This window comes from Theropithecus gelada, chromosome 10, assembly GCF_003255815.1.
Source record: "Theropithecus gelada isolate Dixy chromosome 10, Tgel_1.0, whole genome shotgun sequence".
Lineage (NCBI taxonomy): Eukaryota > Metazoa > Chordata > Mammalia > Primates > Cercopithecidae > Theropithecus > Theropithecus gelada.
The window spans coordinates 19,040,747-19,060,925 of record NC_037678.1 but is presented as its reverse complement, the minus strand read 5'-3'; the positions used below and the strand labels follow the sequence as shown (position 1 = coordinate 19,060,925).

At 44.3% G+C, this 20,179-nt stretch overlaps 1 protein-coding gene across 1 annotated transcript in view; it reads left to right on the top strand.

Moving 5' to 3' along the window:
- The window catches only part of DRG1 (developmentally regulated GTP binding protein 1), a 38,146-nt gene extending 21,051 nt beyond the window's left edge, over positions 1-17,095 (top strand). Inside the window, exons 5-9 of the mRNA XM_025400077.1 lie at positions 2,382-2,551; positions 5,977-6,107; positions 9,295-9,462; positions 9,731-9,853; positions 16,781-17,095. Of these exons, the coding sequence (XP_025255862.1) occupies positions 2,382-2,551; positions 5,977-6,107; positions 9,295-9,462; positions 9,731-9,853; positions 16,781-16,880 (692 nt within the window). The 3' untranslated portion in view covers positions 16,881-17,095. The remainder of the gene's footprint in view (positions 1-2,381; positions 2,552-5,976; positions 6,108-9,294; positions 9,463-9,730; positions 9,854-16,780) is intronic.
- Positions 17,096-20,179: the final 3,084 nt, after the last annotated feature.

The following is a 20,179-nucleotide window of genomic DNA, read 5'->3' as shown; positions in this document are numbered from 1 at the left end:
CTTTGGGAGGCTGAGGCGGGCAGATCACCTGAGGTTGAAAGTTTGAGACTAGCCTGACTAACCTGGAGAAACCCTGTCTACTAAAAATACAAAATTAGCTGGGAGTGGTGGCCCATGCCTATAATCCCAGCTACTTAGGAGGCTGGGTCAGGAGAATTGCTTGAACCCAGGAGGCGGACATTGTGGTGAGCCGAGGTCTCACCATTGCACTCCAGACTGGGCAACAACAGTGAAACTCTGTCTCAAAAAAAAAAAAAAAAGTCTACCACTGAGGCTGGGCATGGTGGCTCACGCCTGTAATCCCAGCACTTTGGGAGGCCGAGGTGGGCAGATCGTGAGGTCAGGAGTTCAAGACCAGCCTGAACAACGTGGTAAAACGCCATCTCTACTCCATCTCCAAAGGAAAAAAAAAAAAAGAATGAGGGTCAGGTGCAATGGCTTATATCTGTAATCCTGGCACTTTGGGAGACTGAGGCAGGAGGATTGTTTGAGGCCAGGAGTTCAAGACCAACCTGGGCAACATTGCAAGACCCTGTCTCTACAAAAATAAAAAAAAAAATAGTCATGTGACATGGCACACGTGTAGTCCGAGATACTCAAAGAGGCTGAGGCAGGAGGATCAGTTGAGCCCAGGAGGTAGAGGTTATAATGAGCTATGATCATGCGACTGCACTCCAGCCTGAGTGACAAAGCAAGAGCCTTTCTCTTCAAAAAAGAGAATTTAAAAAAATGAGGAACTAGAAAGTTGATGGAAGCAGAATTTTTTTTTTTTCCTGAGATGGAGCTCTGTTACCCAGGCTGGCTGGAGTGCAGTGGCATGATCTCGGCTCACTGCAACCTCTGCCTCCCCGGTTCAAGTGATTGTTGTGCCTCAGCCTCGCGAGTAGCTGGTATTACAGGTGTCCACTACCACGGCCAGCTAATGTTTTATTTATTTACTTATTTTTGGAGATGGATTCTTGCTCTGTTGCCCAGGCTGGAGTGCAGTGGCGCAATCTCAGCTCACTGCAACCTCTGTCTCCCGGGTTTAAGCGATTCTCCTGCCTCAGCCTCCCAAAGTGCTGGGATTACAGATGTAAGCCACTGTGCCTGGCCAGTTTTTGTATTTTTAGTAGAGTCGGTTTCACCATGTTGACCAGGCTGGTCTTGAACGCCTGGCGTCAGGTGATCTTCTCGCTTCAGCCTCCCGAAGTGCTGGGATTATAGGCGTGAGCTCCCGTTCCCAGCTGGAAGCAGAATTTTTGACAAATGAATTTTAATATAGAAATAGGCCAGATACTGTGGCTCATGCCTGTAATCTTGGCACTTTGGGAGACCAAGGCAGGAGGATTGCTTGAGGTCAGGAGTTAAAGGCTACAGTGAGCTATGATCATGCCACTGCACTCCAGCCTAGGCAATAGAGTGATACTCTGTCTCAGTCAATATAAATATAAGTATGTATTAATAAAAATAAGATATTCAGGCACAAAATACTACATTTTTTTTTTTTTTTTGTACAGATTGAATCTTACTTTGTTGCGCAGGCTGGTCTCAAACTCCTGGCTCCAAGCAGTCCTTCTGCTGCAACCTCCCAAAGTGCTAGGATTATAGGCAGGAGCCACTGTGCTGTGCCAAAATAATATATTTTATATGATTTCATTTATATGAAATTCTAAAAAGTGCAAACTATGGTGGTAGAAAGCAGATCAGTGGTTGGCTGGGAATAGTGGGGAAGATTGAAAGGAGTTACAAAGGAATGCTGTAGGTGATGGAAATATTCCGTGTCTTGATTGCTTAGGTGGTTACACAGGTATATACATTTGCCATCGAACTGTGTGCTTTAACATGGATATAATTAAAAAAAAGTTATACCTCATTAAATTTGGTTTAAAATATGCTAACCAAGGGTGGGCGCAGTGGCTCACGCCTGTAATCCTAGCCCTTTGGGAGGCTGAGGTGGGTGGATTGCCTGAGCTCAGGAGTTCAAGACCAGCCCAGGCAACATGGTGAGGAAATCCCATGTCTACTAAAATACAATTAGCTAGGCATGGTGGCACGTGCCTGTAGTCCCAGCTACTCAGGTGGCTGAGGCAGGAGAATCGCTTGAACCCGAGAGGAAGAGGTTGTAGTAAGCCAAGATTGTGCCACTGCACTCCAGCCTGGGCGACAGAAAATGTATCAACTCTTGGGCAAATATGTGCTGATTTCATGGCATACAAAGCAAATTGACTTCTGGTATAACTCTTTTGTAGCTATAAGAACTTCGTGTATGTGTGTATGTATGTATTACAAAAAAATCCTTTGACACTTAAATGTAGGGGGAAGAACACCTCTATTTGAGTATTTGGGTTAGTTAAGGCTTTATTGAACTTTCTTGGGTATGTTTTTTTCTTACTCTTCAGTGGCCCGAACCTGTAACTTGATCTTGATTGTTCTGGATGTCCTGAAACCTTTGGGACATAAGAAGATAATTGAAAATGAGCTGGAAGGCTTTGGCATTCGCTTGAACAGCAAACCCCCCAACATTGGCTTTAAGAAGAAAGACAAGGGAGGCATTAATCTCACAGCCACTGTAAGTGGGGAAGACGACATGGGGCAGGCTGCCGCAGGAATAGGAGTGGGGAGTGGATTAGGGTGCATGGACATTGACATTGGAAAATTTCCTGGCTTTTCCCTGCACTAATTGAGATAGCACAGTGACTTCATAATGACTGACAAGAAAGACTTCAAGATTAGGATAGGAGCCAGTCTCAGACTTACCTTTGCTGCTTATTTCCTCTTTTGGATTATCTATTGGGGATGATATGGGAGTGTGAACCAATATTATGCTTGCATAAAGTACATGGCCGCCAATGTCTTCTGTTTTCATTCATTTAACACAAATTTATAGAGTGCCTACCATGGGCCAAACATTATTTTAGGCTCTGAGCAGGAATGGAAGAGGGAATAGTGAAACCCCCTGCTTTTATTTTCTAGTTGGATAGAATAGCAAATATTAATGAGTAAAATATAATGTGTTAGTCAATGATAAATGTCAGAACACAAAGTAGGGAAAGGAGATAGAGTGTTGGTGTGAGGGTTGCGGTTTTAAGAACGTTGGTCAGGGAAGTCTTCACTGAGGTAACATGAAGGTGTGAACCAAGTGGATATCTTGAAGAAGAGCATTTGCTTCATGCAGAGGAAACGTCCAAGTGGAAAGGTACTGAGGCAGGGCATGTCTTCCCATGTTTGAGGAACAGCAGAATGAGCAAGTAAGAGAGTAGTAAGAGATGAAGTCATAACATAGGGACATATGTGCTTTTACTTTACAGGAGATGGGTAACTGTTGGTTGAGTTCTGACCCACAAACATGATTTGACTTAGGTTTTAGTGGAATAATTCTGACTCTTATGTTGAGAATAGATTGCAGTAGGTTAAGAGCAGAAACAGAAATAATTTAAGAGGTTATTGCAATAACCAAGAAGTGATAGCTTCCTGGACCAGGGTTGTGACAGTGAAGGAGTTGAAAAGTGGTTGGTTGTGGAAAGATTTTGAAATAGCTGATAGTAATTACATCTGGATTGGGTATGCATTGTGAAAGAAAGAGTCAGAGATGCCTGTTTTGTTTTTTATTTATTTATTTACTTATTTTGAGATGGAGTCTCACTCTGTCTTGCTCTGTCACCCAGGCTGGAGTGCAGTGGCGCCATCTTGGCGCACTGCGACCTCTGCCGACCAAGTTCAAGAGATTCTTCTGCCTCAGCCTCCTGAGTAGCTGGGATTACAGGTGCCTGCCCTTGTGCCCGGCTAATTCTTGTATTTTTAGTAGAGACGGGGTTTTACCATGTCGGCCAGCCTGGTTGATCTCATTCTGTCGCTTAGGCTGGAGTACAGTGGTACAATCACTGTTAGCTCAAACTCCTGGGCTCAAGTGACCCTCCTGCCTCAGCCTTCTAAGTAGCTAGGGCTATAGTCACATGCCTCCAGGCTTGGCTATTTTTTTTTTTTTTTTTTTGGTAGAAACGGAGATTTGCCATGTTGCCCAGGTTGATCTTGAACTTTTGGCTTCAAACTATCCTCCTGCTTTGGTCTCCCAAAGTGTTGGGATTACAGGTGTGAGCCACCATACCCAGCCACTTTTTTTTTTTTTTTTTTGTCCTGAGCTAAAAAAAAAAATGAACTCTTATTACTAAAATGGTAGGACTTTTGGTAGAGTAGGTTTGGAGGGAAGGAGAAGATCAGGATGTTAAGTTTTAGATGCCAGTTAGACATCCAGGTGTTTCTGTCAAGAAGGCATGTGGGGTAGGTTGGGCACAGTGGCTCATGACTGTACATCTATAATCCCAGCACTTTGGGAGGTTGAGGCAGGAGGATCACTTGAGCCCAGGAGTTCAAAACCAGCTTGGACAACAAAGTGAGACCCCATCTCTACTAAAAAAAAAAAAAAAAAGGCGTGAGGAATTATTTAGGCTGCATGAGGAATTACCTAGACTGGATATATAAATTTGGTGATTATCAACTTTAATGTCATGGACCTAACTGAGATCACCAAGGATGTGAGTATAGATAGAAAAGAAAAGAGAGTCAGGCGCGGTGGCTCAGGCCTGTAATCCCAGCACTTTGGGAGGCCAAGGCTGGCAGATCACAAGGTCAAGAGATCGAGACCATCCTGGCCAACATGGTGAAACCCTGTCTCTATTAAAAACACAAAAATTAGCTGAGCATGGTGGCACACGCCTGTAATCTCAGCTGCTCAGGAGGTTGAGGCAGGAGAATCGCTTGAACCCGGGAGGAGGAGGTTGCAGTGAGCCGAGATCACACCACTGCACTCCAGCCTGGCAACAGAGTGGGACTCCATCTCAAAAAAAAAAAAAAGAAAAGAAAAAAGAAAAGAGAATCGGCCAGACACAGTGGCTGATGCTGAGGCCGACGTGGGCAGATTACCTGAGGTCAGGAGTTGGAGACCAGCCTGGCCAACATGGCAAAACCCTGTCTCTACTAAAAATACAAAAATTAGTCAGGCATGGTGGCACGCGCCTGTAATCCTAGCTACTTGGGAGACTGAGGCAGGAGAATCGCTTGAACCCAGGAGGTGGAGGTTGCAGTGAGCTGAGATTGCGCCATTGCACTCCAGCCTGGGCACCAAGAGCGAAACTCCGTCTCAAAAAAAAAAAAAGAAAGAAAGAAAAGAGACTCAAAGAGATAAGACTTCTTAGACAAAGAGAGAGAAGGAAAACTGAAAGAGTTTGAAATGCTGGAAGCCAAGTAAAGTGTTTCAGATAAGAGTGACCAGTTCTGTCAAATGCTGCTTCTCTGTCAAAATTGAGGACTGAGACTTTCCTACTAAATTTAACACTCCGGATGATTTGACTGGCATAGGTTTAAGCTGTCTTGCCCAAAACATCTTTCCCATTATCCTGTCTTAATGTTCGAATTTGAACATTTAAGATTATTTCTGTGTTAGTTTGCCAGGGCTGCCATAATATGGTACCACAGATGGGGTGGCTTAAATAACAAATTGATTTTTCATAATTCTAGAGGCTGGAAGTCTGAGATCAAGGTGATGGCAGGGTTGGTTTCTTCTGAGGCTTCTGTCCTTGGTTTACAGATATGACTTCATCTGGTGTTTGCTCTGTGTTTCTGTGTCCTAATCTCCTTTTCTCATTAGTACCACCAGTATTGGATTAGGGCCCCACCCTAATGACCTTATTTTAATTTGATTACCGCTTTAAAGACTCTTATCTCCAAATACAGTCACATTCTGAGATACTGAGATTAGGACTTCAACATATGAATTATTTTGTGGGGGAAGGAGGAACACAGTTCAGCGTGTAACACCTTCCTTGGAGTTTGAACATTTATTTCCTACTAAAAGTCAGTGACACTCATCCCGGATGTCTTTAGTAATGAGTTTGCATCTTAGCTAGAATTTTCCAGGTACATGGATATTGGTACACTTGGCAAGTATTTTTTTTTTTTTAATTTTGTGCTGACCAGTCATCTGCTATTCCCTTTCAGTGCCCCCAGAGTGAGCTAGATGCTGAAACTGTGAAGAGCATTCTGGCCGAATACAAGATTCATAATGCTGATGTGACTCTACGTAGTGATGCTACAGCTGATGACCTCATTGATGTGGTGGAAGGAAACAGGTACTGACTGAGTGTGCAGTCTGTGCCTGACTGGATTGGAAGCCTTGTGATGGAAACAGTATTGGATCTTGAATTTGGCAGAAGTTTATCTTAATTCCAGTTGTCCTACTATTTTTTTTTTTTTTTTTTGAGATGGAGTCTCACTCTGTTGCCCAGGCTGGAATGCAGCAGCATGATCTCAGCTCACTGCAACCTTCACCTCCCAGATTCAAGAGATTCTCCTGCCTTAGCCTCCCGAGTAGCTGGGATTACAGGTGTGTACCACCATGCCCAGCTAATTTTTGTATTTTTAGTAGAGATGGGGTTTCATCATGTTGGCCAGGCTGGTCTTGAACTCCTGACCTCAAGTGATCCGCCTGCCTCGGCCTCCCAAAATGTTGGGATTATAGGCGTGAGCCACTGTGTTCAGCCTGTGCTACTATCTTAAATGATAGTGGGCTTTGGTTTCTTTCTTTTTTTTTTTTTTTTTGAGGTGGAGTTTTGCTCTTGTTACCCAGGCTGGAGTGCAATGGCTCAATCTCAGCTCACTGCAACCTCTGCTTCCCGGATTCAAGCGATTCTCCTCCCTCAGCCTTTCTGAGTAGCTGGGATTACAGGCATGTGCCACCATGCCTGGCTAATTTTGTGTTTTTAGTAGAGATGGGGTTTCTCTGTGTTGGTCAGGCTGGTATTGAACTCCCAACCTCAGGTGATCCACCCCACCTTGGTCTCCCAAAGTGCTGGAATTACAGGTGTGAGCCACCGTGCCTGGCCTTTTTTTTGTTTGTTTTTTTGAGATGGAGTCTCACTCTGTCACCCAGGCTGGAGTGCAATGGTGTGATCTCAGCTCATTGTAACCTCCACCTCCCAGGTTCAAGCGATTCTCCTGCCTCAGCCTCCCGAGTAGCGGGGATTACAGGTGTGCACCACCATGCACAGCTAATTTTGTATTTGTAGTAGAGATGGGGTTTCATTATGTTGGCCAGACTGGTCTTGAACTCCTGACCTCAAGTGATCCGCCTGCCTTGGCCTGCCAAAATGTTAGGATTACAGACATGAGCCACTGCGTCCAGCCTGTGCTACTATCTTAAATGATAGTGGACTTTGTTTTTTTTTTTTGTGAGACAAGTGTCTCACTCTGTCACCCAGGTTGGAGTATAGTGGCATGATCTTGGCTCACTGCAACCTCCACCTCCTGGATTCAAGCGATTCTTTTGCCTCAGCCTCCTGAGTAGCTCGGATTACAGGTGCCTGCCACCACGTCTGGCTAATCTTTTGTATTTTCAGTAGAGATGGGGTTTCACCATGTTGGCCAGGCTGTTCTTGAACTCCTGACCTCAGGTGATCTACCTGCCTCAGCTTCCCAAAGTGCTGGGATTACAGGTATGAGCCGCTGTGCCTGGCCCCCGCTCCCTGGTTTTGTGTTTTTTTTTTGGAGTCTTGCTCGGTCGCCCAGGCTGGAGTGCAGTGGCATGATCTTGGCTCACTGCAACCTCTGCCGCCAGGGTTCAAGCACTTCCACTGCCTCATCCTCCCGAGTAGCTGGGACTACAGGCGTCCGTCACCACACCTGGCTAATTTTTGTATTTTTAGTAGAGATGGGGTTTCTCCATGTTAGCCAGGCTGGTCTCTAACCTCAGGCAGTCTGCCTGCCTCTGCCTCCCAAAGTGCTGGAATTACAGGCATGAGCCACCATGCCTGCTGGCTTTGGTTTCTTTAGCTCTAAACTGAGGGATTCGTTTTGATTTCTGACATCCTTCCTTGCTTTTAAATTTAATTGTGATGGTCATATTCCCCATTTCAGTTTTTTTCTTTTATAGCCTCCTCCTATGAAATTCTCCATTTCAGTTACTTGCTGTAAACTAAGCTGCCCCCTAATCTTTGTCATGTGATAGTTGAAGAGAGTAGTAGGTGAGTCTGCTCTACCAGAATTAATCCACCTGAGAAGTTCTATAGGCTGTGTCCTACAGAAGTCTGAGCCGGCCAGGCTGTGTCTGTTTTCTCCATCCTAAGAGTATGTAGCTGAATATCTATTTCATGATACATTACTTTTTTTTTTTTTTTGAGACAGGGTCACGCTCTTGTCGCCCAGGCTGTAGTGCAGTGGTGTGATCACAGCTCACCACAGCCTTGAACTCCGGGCTCAATCCATCCTCCCACCTCAGACTCCTGAGTAGCTGGGACTATGGGCGTGTACCACCAAGCCAAGCTAATTTTTGTATTTTTTATAGAGATGTTGTTTCCTCACCTTGCCAAGACTGGTCTTGAACTCCTGGGCTCAAGCAATCTGCCTGCCTTGGCCTCCCAACGTGTTGGGATTATAGGCATAAGACACTGTGCCCAGTCCATTAATATTATTGAGACTTGAATAAGTTAAGTCACTGTTAAAATTACTTGTAGCATTTGCATATAATATTTTTAGTTCTCCTAGTCATTTGTTCCTGTATGTTGGATGAACGTATTTACTCCTCATTTGAAAACAAACAGAAGCCAGTGTTTTCAGTTAGGCATTTTACAAGTGAGGCAGTTAAACCGTGAGAAGTTGTGGCTTGCCTAATTATTAGTAACCTTAGCTGTCATATTCATTGGACACTGGGAATATGACATTGGTAGATGTGATATCATTTTTACCAATAAATATTATTTATTGTACCAATAAATAAAACATTTTTGTCTTTAAATATAAATTATGTTTTAAAACAGCCATGTAGGAAACTGACTCAGAGGTTAAGTGACTTTCCTAGGGACACATAACATCACCTCTTCATATCCACAGAGGATTGCTTCCAGGACCCCTTGCAGATAATGAAACCTGCAGATGCTCAAGGCCCTTATATAAAATGGTATAGTACAGCTGACCCTCCGTGTCTGTGGGTTTTGATCTGCAGTTGGTTAAATTCAAGGATGCAAAACCTGCATATATGGAGGGCCAGCTGGGATTAGAATCAGTCTGAGCGCTTCAAAGCTTGTGTTCTTTCCACTGCAGTATGCTTTCCCAGCAATTATCTTTATGTCTGGTACTAGGGCCTGACTTTTGTTACTTTTCAACCCATAGTTCACTTTTTCTTTTTTCTTTTTCTGGCTGATCTGCTACTTATGATTCCTCTTGAGAGCGCCAGTTGGGTCTGGATGAGGGTGTGCTGTTCAACAGTCTGACAGTTTTGTCAACAACTCCAGACTAATACCTGTTTTTCTTCAACTTCTGTAGAGTTTATATCCCCTGTATCTATGTGTTAAATAAGATTGACCAAATCTCCATTGAGGAATTGGATATCATCTATAAGGTGCCTCACTGTGTACCCATCTCTGCCCATCACCGCTGGAATTTTGATGACCTATTGGAAAAGATCTGGGACTATCTGAAACTAGTGAGAATGTAAGTCTTTGTGGATAGGGTAATGTTGCTGTACGAATTAAACCAGACCGTCCTAAGATGATTTTCTGGAGCTCATTAACAAAATCTGGCTCTTTTTGAAAATATAAGTAAATTGGTTCCTATTATCGACTAGGTCATATTGAGGACACTTTTTCCCTCAGGTTGGAGGTTGTCCTGGTCTTATGTCAGGGGTGATGGAGGGTTGCTATACATTCAACACATGAGATATTCTAAGAAGGTGGTAATCTTTATGCCCTCTCTTTTCTAGTTACACCAAACCCAAAGGCCAATTACCAGATTACACATCCCCAGTGGTACTTCCTTACTCCAGGACCACAGTGGAGGATTTCTGCATGAAGATTCACAAAAATCTTATCAAAGAATTTAAATAGTAAGTATCATGGGCATGTGGTCCCTCCTTTTTCCTATAAGTTACCAGTTTCACTAACTAGTAACTCATAGGATGGCATTTTTAAAAAGAAGGCAGGAAGGAGGCTACTGAAATGTTTGCTTGGCTGGAACTCTGCAGTGTCTTCTTAAAACCGTGCCTAATTAGAATAGGAAGAGCTCTAGAAACCTCTTTAGGTCAGGAAACCTGATGACACAAACAGCCCTGACCTTCCCTCATTATTTCATCTTTCTCTTAGCAAACACAAATATTAATAATTCCTGCCAATGTCACACTGGCCTCTACTGGGTACTGAGCCCCCTTCTAAACCTTAAACATGGGCAAAACCTCCCTAATCTCTCATATTTTTCACTGATGACACAGGCTGAAAAAAGAATTACTTTATTTCTGAGACAGGGTCTTGGTGTTGCCTTGGCTGAAGTGAGTGGTGCGATCATAGCTCACTGGAGCCTCAATCTTCTGGGCTCAAGCAGTCCTCCTGCCTCAGCCTCCTGAGTAGCTGGGACTACAGGTGCACACCACTATACCCAGCTAATTTTTTATTTTTTATTTTTTGAGATAGTCTCGCTCTTATTGCCCAGGCTGGAGTGTAATGGTGTGATCTTGGCTTACTGCAACTTCTTCCCGGGTTCAAGTGATTCTCCCACCTCAGCTGCCTCCCAAGTAGCTGGGATTACAGGCATGTGCCACCACACCCAGCTCATTTTGTATTTTCAGTAGAGACAGGGTTTCTCCATGTTGGTCAGGCTGGTCTTGAACTCTTGACCTCAGCCCTGCAAAGTGCTGGGATTACAGGCATGAGCCACCATGCCTGGCCTTAAAAAATTTTTACTAGAGACGAGGTCTTGTTTTGTTTCCCAGGCTGGTCTTGAATTCCTGAGCTCGAGAGAGTCACCTGCTTCAGCCTCCCAAAGTGTTAGGATTATAGGTGTGAGCCACTATGCCCAGCATATTAATTTTTTATTTTGAACTTATTGTAGACTTACAGCAAAGTTGCAGATATAGCACAAAGAGTTTCCTTTTATCTCTCACCCCACTTCTAATGTTAACAGCTCACATTACTATAAAATTATCAAAAACAGGAAATAAGCATTGGTATGATGTTGTTAACTATAGACCTTATTTGAATTTTATCACTTTTTCTTTTACTAGTGTCTATTTTGTGTTCCAGGAACCTGTGTGGCATCTAGTTGTTACTTGTTTGTAGTCTTTGTGTTCTAGTTTACCAGTAATATTTCCTTAGACTTTCACTGTCATTGATGACCTTGATGCTTTTGAAGAGTGTTCACTAGTTATTTGATTGAATGTTCCTTATTTTGAGTTTGTCCAGTGTTCTCTTATGATTGAAATGAGATTATGTATTTTTGGTAAGAATACCACAAAAATAATGATGTGTTCTTCTCGGTGTATCATTACATGAGATTCATGATGTTGATATACCTTACTGATGATAATATTCACATTGATTACTTGGTTATGTTGGTGTAGGGTGGGTTTCTCTGCTGTGAAGGTAGTATTTTTCTCTCCGTTATTTGATAAGTATCTTGGGGTACTTTTGAGACTGTGAAAGTCCTGTTTATCTTCAAATTTTTGCCTGCTGATATTAGCATCTACTGGTGAGGCTTGTCTGTGACATTTATGGCTATGGTGTTTACCTAACGGTGATTCTTTTTTTTTTTTTTTTTTTAAAGACAGAGTCTCGCCCTCTCACCCAGGCTGGAGTGCAGTGGCGTGATCTCAGCTCACTGCAACCTCTGGCTCCCTTGTTCAAGCGACTCTTCTGCCTCAGCCTCCTGAGTAGCTGGTACTACAGGCGTGTGCCACCATGCCTGGCTAATTTTTGTATTTTTAGTAGAAATGAGGTTTCACCATGTTGGTCAGGCTGGTCTGAAACTCCTGACCTCAGGTGATCTGCCTGCCTCGGCCTCCCAAAGTGCTGGGATTACAGACAGGCATGAGGTACCATGCCTGGCCTAATGGTGATTCTTTATTTTCCTTTTTTATTTTATGTTTATTTATTGGACTTCTGTATGTTAGAGCTACCACTTCCCCTATTTAACTCATAATTCCTATTAGTATGAGCTCTAGATTACTTTATTCTATAGGATGTAATCTAACACAGTTATTATTTTGTTGCTCAAGTTATTACAAAGCTTTGGCCATTAGGAACTCCTTCGTGTTGGCACCTGTGTTCTTTTGATAAGCTGCTTTTTTTTGAGACAGGGTCTCTCACTGTTGCCCAAGCTGGAGTGCAGTGGCACAATCACAGTTCACTGTAGCCTTGATCTCACGGGCTCAAGCCTCAGCCTGCCTCAGCCTCCTGAGTAGCTGGAACCCCAAGTGTGAGCCACCATGCCCAGCTAGTTTTTTCTATTATTTTTTATAGAGACAGGGTCTGACTTGTGTTGCCCAGACTGGTCTCCAATGCCTGAGCTCTAGTGATCCGCCTACTTTTGCCTCCGAAAGTGCTGGGATTACAGGCATGAGCCATTTATTTTTTGTAGAGATGGGGTCTTGCTATGTTGCCCAGGCTTCTCAAACTCCTGGGCTCAAGTGATCCTTCCATCTCTGCCTCCCAAAGTGCAGGATTACAGGCATCAGCCACCTGTGCCCAGCCTTTCCTTACTTTTTGGTACTGTTAATACTTAGATGTTCCCAAATGACATTGATTTTGCCTGCACTAGCCCTGGAAATTAGTCACTTCTCCAAGGAGCTCCAGTTTTCAAGATGTGGGTGCTAAATGTACTCATTGTTAGCAAATAGGTTATCATTGCCTGTAGGTCCTCTTAGCAAATAAAGTTAGGAAATACATGTATGGATACTGATGATGCTTATATACACATCTGTATTTCTCTGTCTTATCCTTCCTCACTATCCATTTATCCATCTTTCCTAAAAACCATGAGTTTATACTGTTACCTCTGATTCTAGTTCAATACTACAGGGTTCATTTTAGCCTTCCCACTTAGTATTATTTTTAAGACAGGGTCTCTGTCTCTCAGGCTGGAGTGTAGTGGCTCTGTTACAGCTCACTGCAGTCTCGACTTCCCAGGCTCAAGCAATCCTCCTACCTCAGTTTCTGAGTAGCTGAGACCATAGATGTGTGCCACCATGCCCAGCTAATTTTTTTTTTTATTTGTAGAGACAGGGTCTCCCTATTTTGCCCTGGCTGGTCTCGAACTCCTGGGCTCAAGTGATCCTCCTGCTTCGGCTTCCCAAAGTGCTGGGATTACAGACACTAGCCACTGCACCCGGACTTCCTCTTTTTTTTTTTTTTTTTTTTTTTGAGACAGAGTCTGGCTCTGTCACCCAGGCTGGAGTGCAGTGGCCGCATCTCAGCTCACTGCAAGCTCCGCCTCCCGGGTTCCCGCCATTCTCCTGCCTCAGCCTCCCGAGTAGCTGGGACTACAGGCGCCCGTCACCTCGCCCGGCTAGTTTTTTGTATTTTTAGTAGAGACGGGGTTTCACCGTGTTAGCCAGGATGGTCTCGATCTCCTGACCTCGTGATCCGCCCGTCTCGGCCTCCCAAAGTGCTGGGATTACAGGCTTGAGCCACCGCGCCCGGCCTCCTCTTTTTTTTTTTTTTTTTTTTTTTTTTTGAGACAGTCTTGCTCTGTTGCCTGGGCTGGAGGAGTGCGGTGGTGCGATCTGGGCTCACTGCAATCTCTGCCTCCCGGGTTCATGCCATTCTCCTGCCTCAGCCTTCCAAGTAGCTGGAACTACAGGTGCCTGCCACCACACCGGACTAAATTTTTGTATTTTTAGTAGGGACGGGGTTTCACCATGTGTTAGCCAGGATGGTCTCGATCTCCTGACCTCGTGATCCACCCACCTTGGCCTCCCAAAGTGCTGGGATTACAGGCGTGAGCCACCGCACCCGCTGCATTTTTTTTTCTGAATAGGAAAAAGGGTTAAAAACAAAAGAAGAAAATAGGGCTAGGTGTGGTAGCTCACGCCTGTAATCTCAGCACTTTGGGAGGCCAAGGCAGGAGGACTGCTTGAGTCCAGGAGTGTGAGATCGGACTAGGCAATATAGTGAGACCCCCGTCTTTATCAAAAATTAAAAAATTAGCCAGACACGGTACCAGGCACCTGTGGTCCCAGCTACTCAGGAGGCAGAGGTAGGAGGATTGCTTGAGTCCAGGAGGTTGATGTTGCAGCGAGCCATGATAATGATCATGCCTCTGTACTCTAGCCTGGGCAGCAGACTGAGACCCTTGCCTCAAAAAACCAGCCAAACAAAGAAAAAACAAAACTTGTTTCTGATCCTAAGAGTACTGAGAGAGTGAAGTCCTTTATTGACCTTCAGATCCTTACATATAAAACAATTATATTCGACATGTAAGTGCTAATTTCCACCAGTCAAAACATTATGCTTTGGCAGTTACTTTAACTGGGAAAGATGACTTTTGTAAAAAGTTAAACACTGTCCTTTTTCAGACCTTGTAGATTTAGAGATATAGCTCTTTCCTTCTATGGTGCAAAACACTGTTCAAAACCTTCAGAACTTTAAATTTACCAGGGAATTAAAAAGGGGAGAAAAATGTCTCAGATAAGAAACATATCGAAGCAAACAGGATTTTATTTGCTCCTTATTTTACTGTTTTTTTCTTTTTGTTTAGTTATAGCACAACTATCTTTATTTTTATTTTTATTATTATTATTTTTTGAGATAGGGTCTTGTTCTGTTGCCGCCCAGGCTGGAGTCCAGTGGTGTAATCGTGGTTTACTGCAGCCTTGAACTCCTGGGTTCAAGCAAGCCTCCCACCTCAGCCTTTCATATAGCTGGGACTACAGGTGCAAACCACCATGCCTGGCTAATTTTTTCTATTTTTGTAGAGCTAGGGTTTCTCCATGCTGCCCAGGCTGGTACAACTCTCTTAATAATAGAAAACTTTCAGCTTCAGGCCTAATTAATTATAACACTTACCCCTTTTCCATTTCCTTCATGTCCTTGACCATATCAATCCCTTATCTGTGCTTTGTGTTTTTTTTGTGTGTGTTGTTTTTTGAGAGTGAGTGAGACTCCGTCGCCCAGGCTTGAGTGCAGAGGCGTGATCTTGGCTCACTGCAACCTCCGCCTCCCAGGTTCAAGTGATTCTCCTGCCTCAGCCTCCCGAGTAGCTGGGACAACAGGTGTGCGCCACCACTCCCAGCTAATTTTTTGTATTTTTAGTAGAGATAGGGTTTCACCATGTTGGCCAGGATGGTCTCGATCTCTTGACCTCATGATCCACCCACCTGGGCCTCCCAAAGTGCTGGGATTACAGGCGTGAGCCACCACGCCCGGCCTGATTTTTGTATTTTTAGTAGAGACAGGGTTTCACCATATTGACCAGGCTGGTCTTGAACGCCTGATCTCGTGATCCGCCAACCTCGGCCTCCCAAAGTGCTGGAATTAGAGGCATGAGCCACTTCTTCCGGCCTGGAATATAGATTTTTTAAAAGAGGTTTTGACTATATATAGATATATAGATATATAGATATATAGATATATATATGTTTTTTTTGGAGACAGAGTCTCGCTCTGTCGCCCAGGCTGGAGTGCAGTGGCCAGATCTCAGCTCACTGCAAGCTCCGCCTCCCGGGTTTACGCCATTCTCCTGCCTCAGCCTCCCGAGTAGCTGGGACTACAGGTGCCTGCCACCTCGCCCGGCTAGTTTTTTGTATTTTTTAGTAGAGACGGGGTTTCACCGTGTTAGCCGGGATGGTCTTGATCTCCTGACCTCGTGATCCGCCCGTCTCGGCCTCCCAAAGTGCTGGGATTACAGGCTTGAGCCACCGCGGCCGGCCGACTATATATTTATATATATATAAAATATATATTTTGATATAATTTATATATAATATATATTATATAAAAACAAATATGTATTATGTAATATATATTATATAAATATATGTGATATATATCATAATTTACATATGTATTTTATATATAACATATAATAACAATATAGCCACCTTTTTTACTCTTGGTACATGGTTCTTAGTCTCTGTGAGGCAGGTCTTGGTGTTTTATTCACCAGTTTTCATCATTAGCACAACATATTCTTAAGTTTGGAGGCCCATAGATATAAATTACCTTCACATATTCCAGTAAATCAGGAGGACATATCAGTTACAGTTTCTTGTTAGGGAGGAAGATTTTCCTGGCATGGCTGAAGAGGGAGGCCCTAATATCTTGTCAGTACCCACTGATGGTTTCAGGAAACCCAGCAAAAACAGGTATTCTCTAACAGTCTATAAGTGATACCGTATCTATAGGAATCAATCTGAAATTTTCAGGGTATTTCTCTGAAGATTAAATGACGGATTTTTTTTTTGAGACGGAGTTTCGCTCTTGTTGCCCAACCTGGAGTGCAATGGTGTGATCTCGGCTCACTGCAACCTCTGCCTCCCGGGTTCAATCCTTTCTCCTGCCTCAGCCTCCTGAGTAGCTGGGATTACAGGCACCTACCACCATGCCCAGCTAGTTTTTGTATTTTTAGTGCAGACGGGGTTTCACCATGTTGGCCAGGCTGGTCTCAGACACCTGACCTCAGGTGATCTGCCGCCTCGGCCTCCCAAAATGCTGGGATTACAGGCGTGAGCTGCTGCGCCCGGCCCAGGGTATTTCTCTGTAACAAATTCATGCTTGCTTTTAATTTTAAACGAGGCTCTTTATACTAATCATGTTTTTTGTCTTTGACTTTCTGCAATAAGAGGAACCACACAACTTCCAGAAGTCTTTGTTGCCTTGTATGTTAAGGCTTCAGTGTCTCATGCTATTCAGGAAGATAAAACTTTTGTGCGTCTGTAGTTCTTAAGTGTGTGATTCTAAATCTGAGCAGAAGGGTGGCATCCAGGCAAATAGGGCAGAAGCTAGGTTATTATTTACACTGACTGTTCTTTTTCCCTTCCATACAGTGCTCTGGTCTGGGGTCTGTCTGTGAAACACAATCCTCAGAAAGTGGGTAAAGACCATACGTTGGAGGACGAGGATGTCATTCAAATTGTGAAGAAGTGAAACTTTTCCCCTTTCCCATCTGCCGGGCGAACCACAACAGCCTTCCCCATGATCAAGCACCCTACCCCAGTTCTTTCTGGTTTTGGCAGTCACTGGATCAGGATCCAGGGGAGGGAGATGGAGGCACCCAAACTGGAACTTCATTTGTCTTACCTTGGTGTCACCTTGTATGTCGAACTGCATAAAAGACCTGGTAGGCTGGTCAGCTACATACAGCTCATGTGTCATTGTCAGAATTTGTTTTGGGATGGGCTGAATGAGGAAGGGTATATACGGTGAAGTAGCTACAGAAGGGATCCTTGGAAACTTGATCTTGAGTGTGAAATGGATAAAAATAAGACATGCAGCATCTTCTTTGATGTTTACTTATGGGAACCCCTTCCAAACTAGATGTGGCTTTCAATCCTTTCAAGTGGTCTTTCCCACATGATACTGGAGAGAGGAAGGACTTTATGTAAAGTTAACTGATCACTCCCTGCAAGGCCAACCTGTTTTGGGAGATCATGTAATTTAAGTACTTAGACCAGGCAGATCAGGGTTTGAAATTGCAGGTCCACCTCTAGTTAGCTGTGGAGCCCTGAACAAATTACCCAACCTTTATGAGCCTCAGTTTCCTCATGTAACATGGGGATAGTAATAGCACTTACTTTCTGCCGTCGTGATTGTCAGTAATGTAGGGATAGGTACTTATAAATTGCTTAGCACAGTATTTGACGTATAAGTACTCAATGACTCTTGGCTTTTGTTGCATCCAGCCTTTTACTGGGCTGTCTGCCCTATGCAGAGCACAGCTGTACATCATCAGTGTTGGGCTGAATGTTGAGCTGAAATGCTGCCAGCTGGGCCACTAAATGCTTTCTTCTTCTTTTTTTTTCTTTGAGATAGTTTCGCTCTTGTTGCCCAGGCTGGAGTGCAATGGCGTGATCTCCACTCACCGCAACCTCCGCCTCCCGGGCTCAAGCGATTCTCCTGTGTCAGCCTCCTGAGTAGCTGGGATTACAGGCATGTACCACCATGCCCTGCTAATTTTGTATGTTTTAGTAGAGATGGGGTTTCTCCATGTTGGTGAGGCTGGTCTTGAATTCCTGACCTCACGTGATCTGCCCGCCTCGGCCTCCCAGAGTGCTGGGATTACAGGCATGAGCCATTGCGCCTGGCCAACTAAATGCCTTCTTTTCCATAACCCAGCCTTTCTGCTTGAATCCCCATGGAAGTCCTGGCCTCAGCCAATAACTTGGGCAAAGGTGTGAAGGCAGAACGTTGCAAGCGAGGCAACTGGTGTGATCAAAGCAGGTTTGTGTGTTCACATATGTGTATGTATGGAGGTGGGAGGTTTAGGAGGAGGGTTGGTGTCAGGACTACTTGAGAGGATACTAAGGACATAATCAGATGTTTGGGGAGCTAGGAATATAGGAATTTAAGGGGATTGCTCTGATTATGTGAAATTGATTGATAAAAATCTTTGTGTGGTGGGTAACAATATGGGCAGAGGGGACTGGGCCCAGTAGCTCACACCTTGGGAGGCCAAGGCAGGAAGATCACCTGAGCTCAGGAGTTCGAGACCAGCCTGGACAACATAGCGAGGCCCAATCTCTACAAAAAATTTTAAAAATTAGCTGGGCATGGTGGTGCGTGCCTGTAGTCCCAGCTGTTTGGGAGGCTGAGGTGGGAGGATTGCTTGAGCCTGGAGGGTCCAGGCTGCAGTGAGCTAAGATGGGCCACTGTACTCCAGCCTGGGTGACCATTGGTCTTTATGTCCAGTCCACCATGGTCTCTCACCTGGATTTTTCTTTTTTTTTTTTTTTGAGATGGAGTCTCACTCTGTCACCCAGGCCAGAGTGCAGCAGCATGAGCTCACTGCTAGCTCTGCCTCCCAGGTTCACACCATTCTCCTGCCTCAGCCTCCTAGGTAGCCAGGAGTATAGGCGCCCGCCACCACGCCTGGGTAATTTTTAAATATTTTTAGTAGAGATGGGGTTTCACCGTGTTAGCCAGGAAGGTCTCGATCTCCTGACCTCATGATCTGCCCACCTTGGCCTCCCAAAGTGCTGGGATTACAGGTGTGAGCCACTGCGCCCAGCCACATATCTATTTTTGAATCAATTGTTGGTAAAGGGAATAGAATTATTGAACCAGAATTTAGCCCTGTAAGTTATTGTCATTCTTGGTTTGTGTTTATGCTCATAGTTCACAACAAAAGGCCAATGGACCTCACACTTCCCTTTCCTCTTAATAGTCTGGCTTATAAGACACTCAGTAGCTATCTCCTAGGGGAAGGCCTAGCTGCATTCTCTGTTCACTTCATTCACACTTTCTTTTACCACTGACCTCCCCAGCTTAACAGATTTTCCATTATATGCTTTGTGGCCCTCAGCTGTTTTACTTTCAGGATGCCTTCTATATCCTTAGCTTCTCTTAACTTTTATTTTGCATATCTTTGCATATCCTTCCAGCACTGATTGCTTCTGAACTCATCTCATGCCTGCAAGAGATCATCAAAAGTTTCTCCAAAGACATCCCTTTCTCTCTGCCCTCATCCTACATCAAGGTCTTAGCTCCTTGAAGACTGCATTCATGTGTCTTTTGCCTTCATCCCTCACCCCTGCTTCCTCTAGTCGGTTTGCCAAAATACTTTTGCTAAAACCTGTATGTCTAGTTTCTGCTGATACTCTTAGCAACACTCCCTTATTTCCTTCTGCCTCCATTTTGCCAATCACCAGCTAATGGCTTTGCTCTTTGCATGGTACCCATTTCTGTCCTACTAGCTTCTAGCCTGAAAAGGAAGCCTTTACTAGCAGCTTCAAACCAGTCCTCCTTACCTTGCACCTATTAATGTTGGTTCAACATGAAGGGGAAGTAAGGTAAGTGGAAGAGGATACACAGGAAAGGTGGAACTGGATTCAGGCATCGGTATTCTGCCATTGACACTTGGGACTGCTTTCCAGCTTCCACCTGTGGAAACCAGAAAGCATTTGCCAAAAATTCTAAACATAGGGTCTATTTCTGAAGCTGAGGAATTACATGGAGTGAATAGCATGGGGGAAGGGGATTACTAATGAGGTTGAAAGGAAAGTACCAGGAAGAGACTGACTTCATGCATAATCCACAAAGCCAGGTTTTGTTGAAAGGTGACCTGCATTCTTGTATTCCTGCAAGTACAGGGCAGGGTGGGCAGTTCCAGGCTTATAGTCATTATTCCCTAACACTCAAGACTCAGGCTGCTCAAGACTGTACTACCCTTGTAGTCAAAAATCCAACCACTTTGACCTTCACCTCATTATCTGACCCTTTAGCATGGA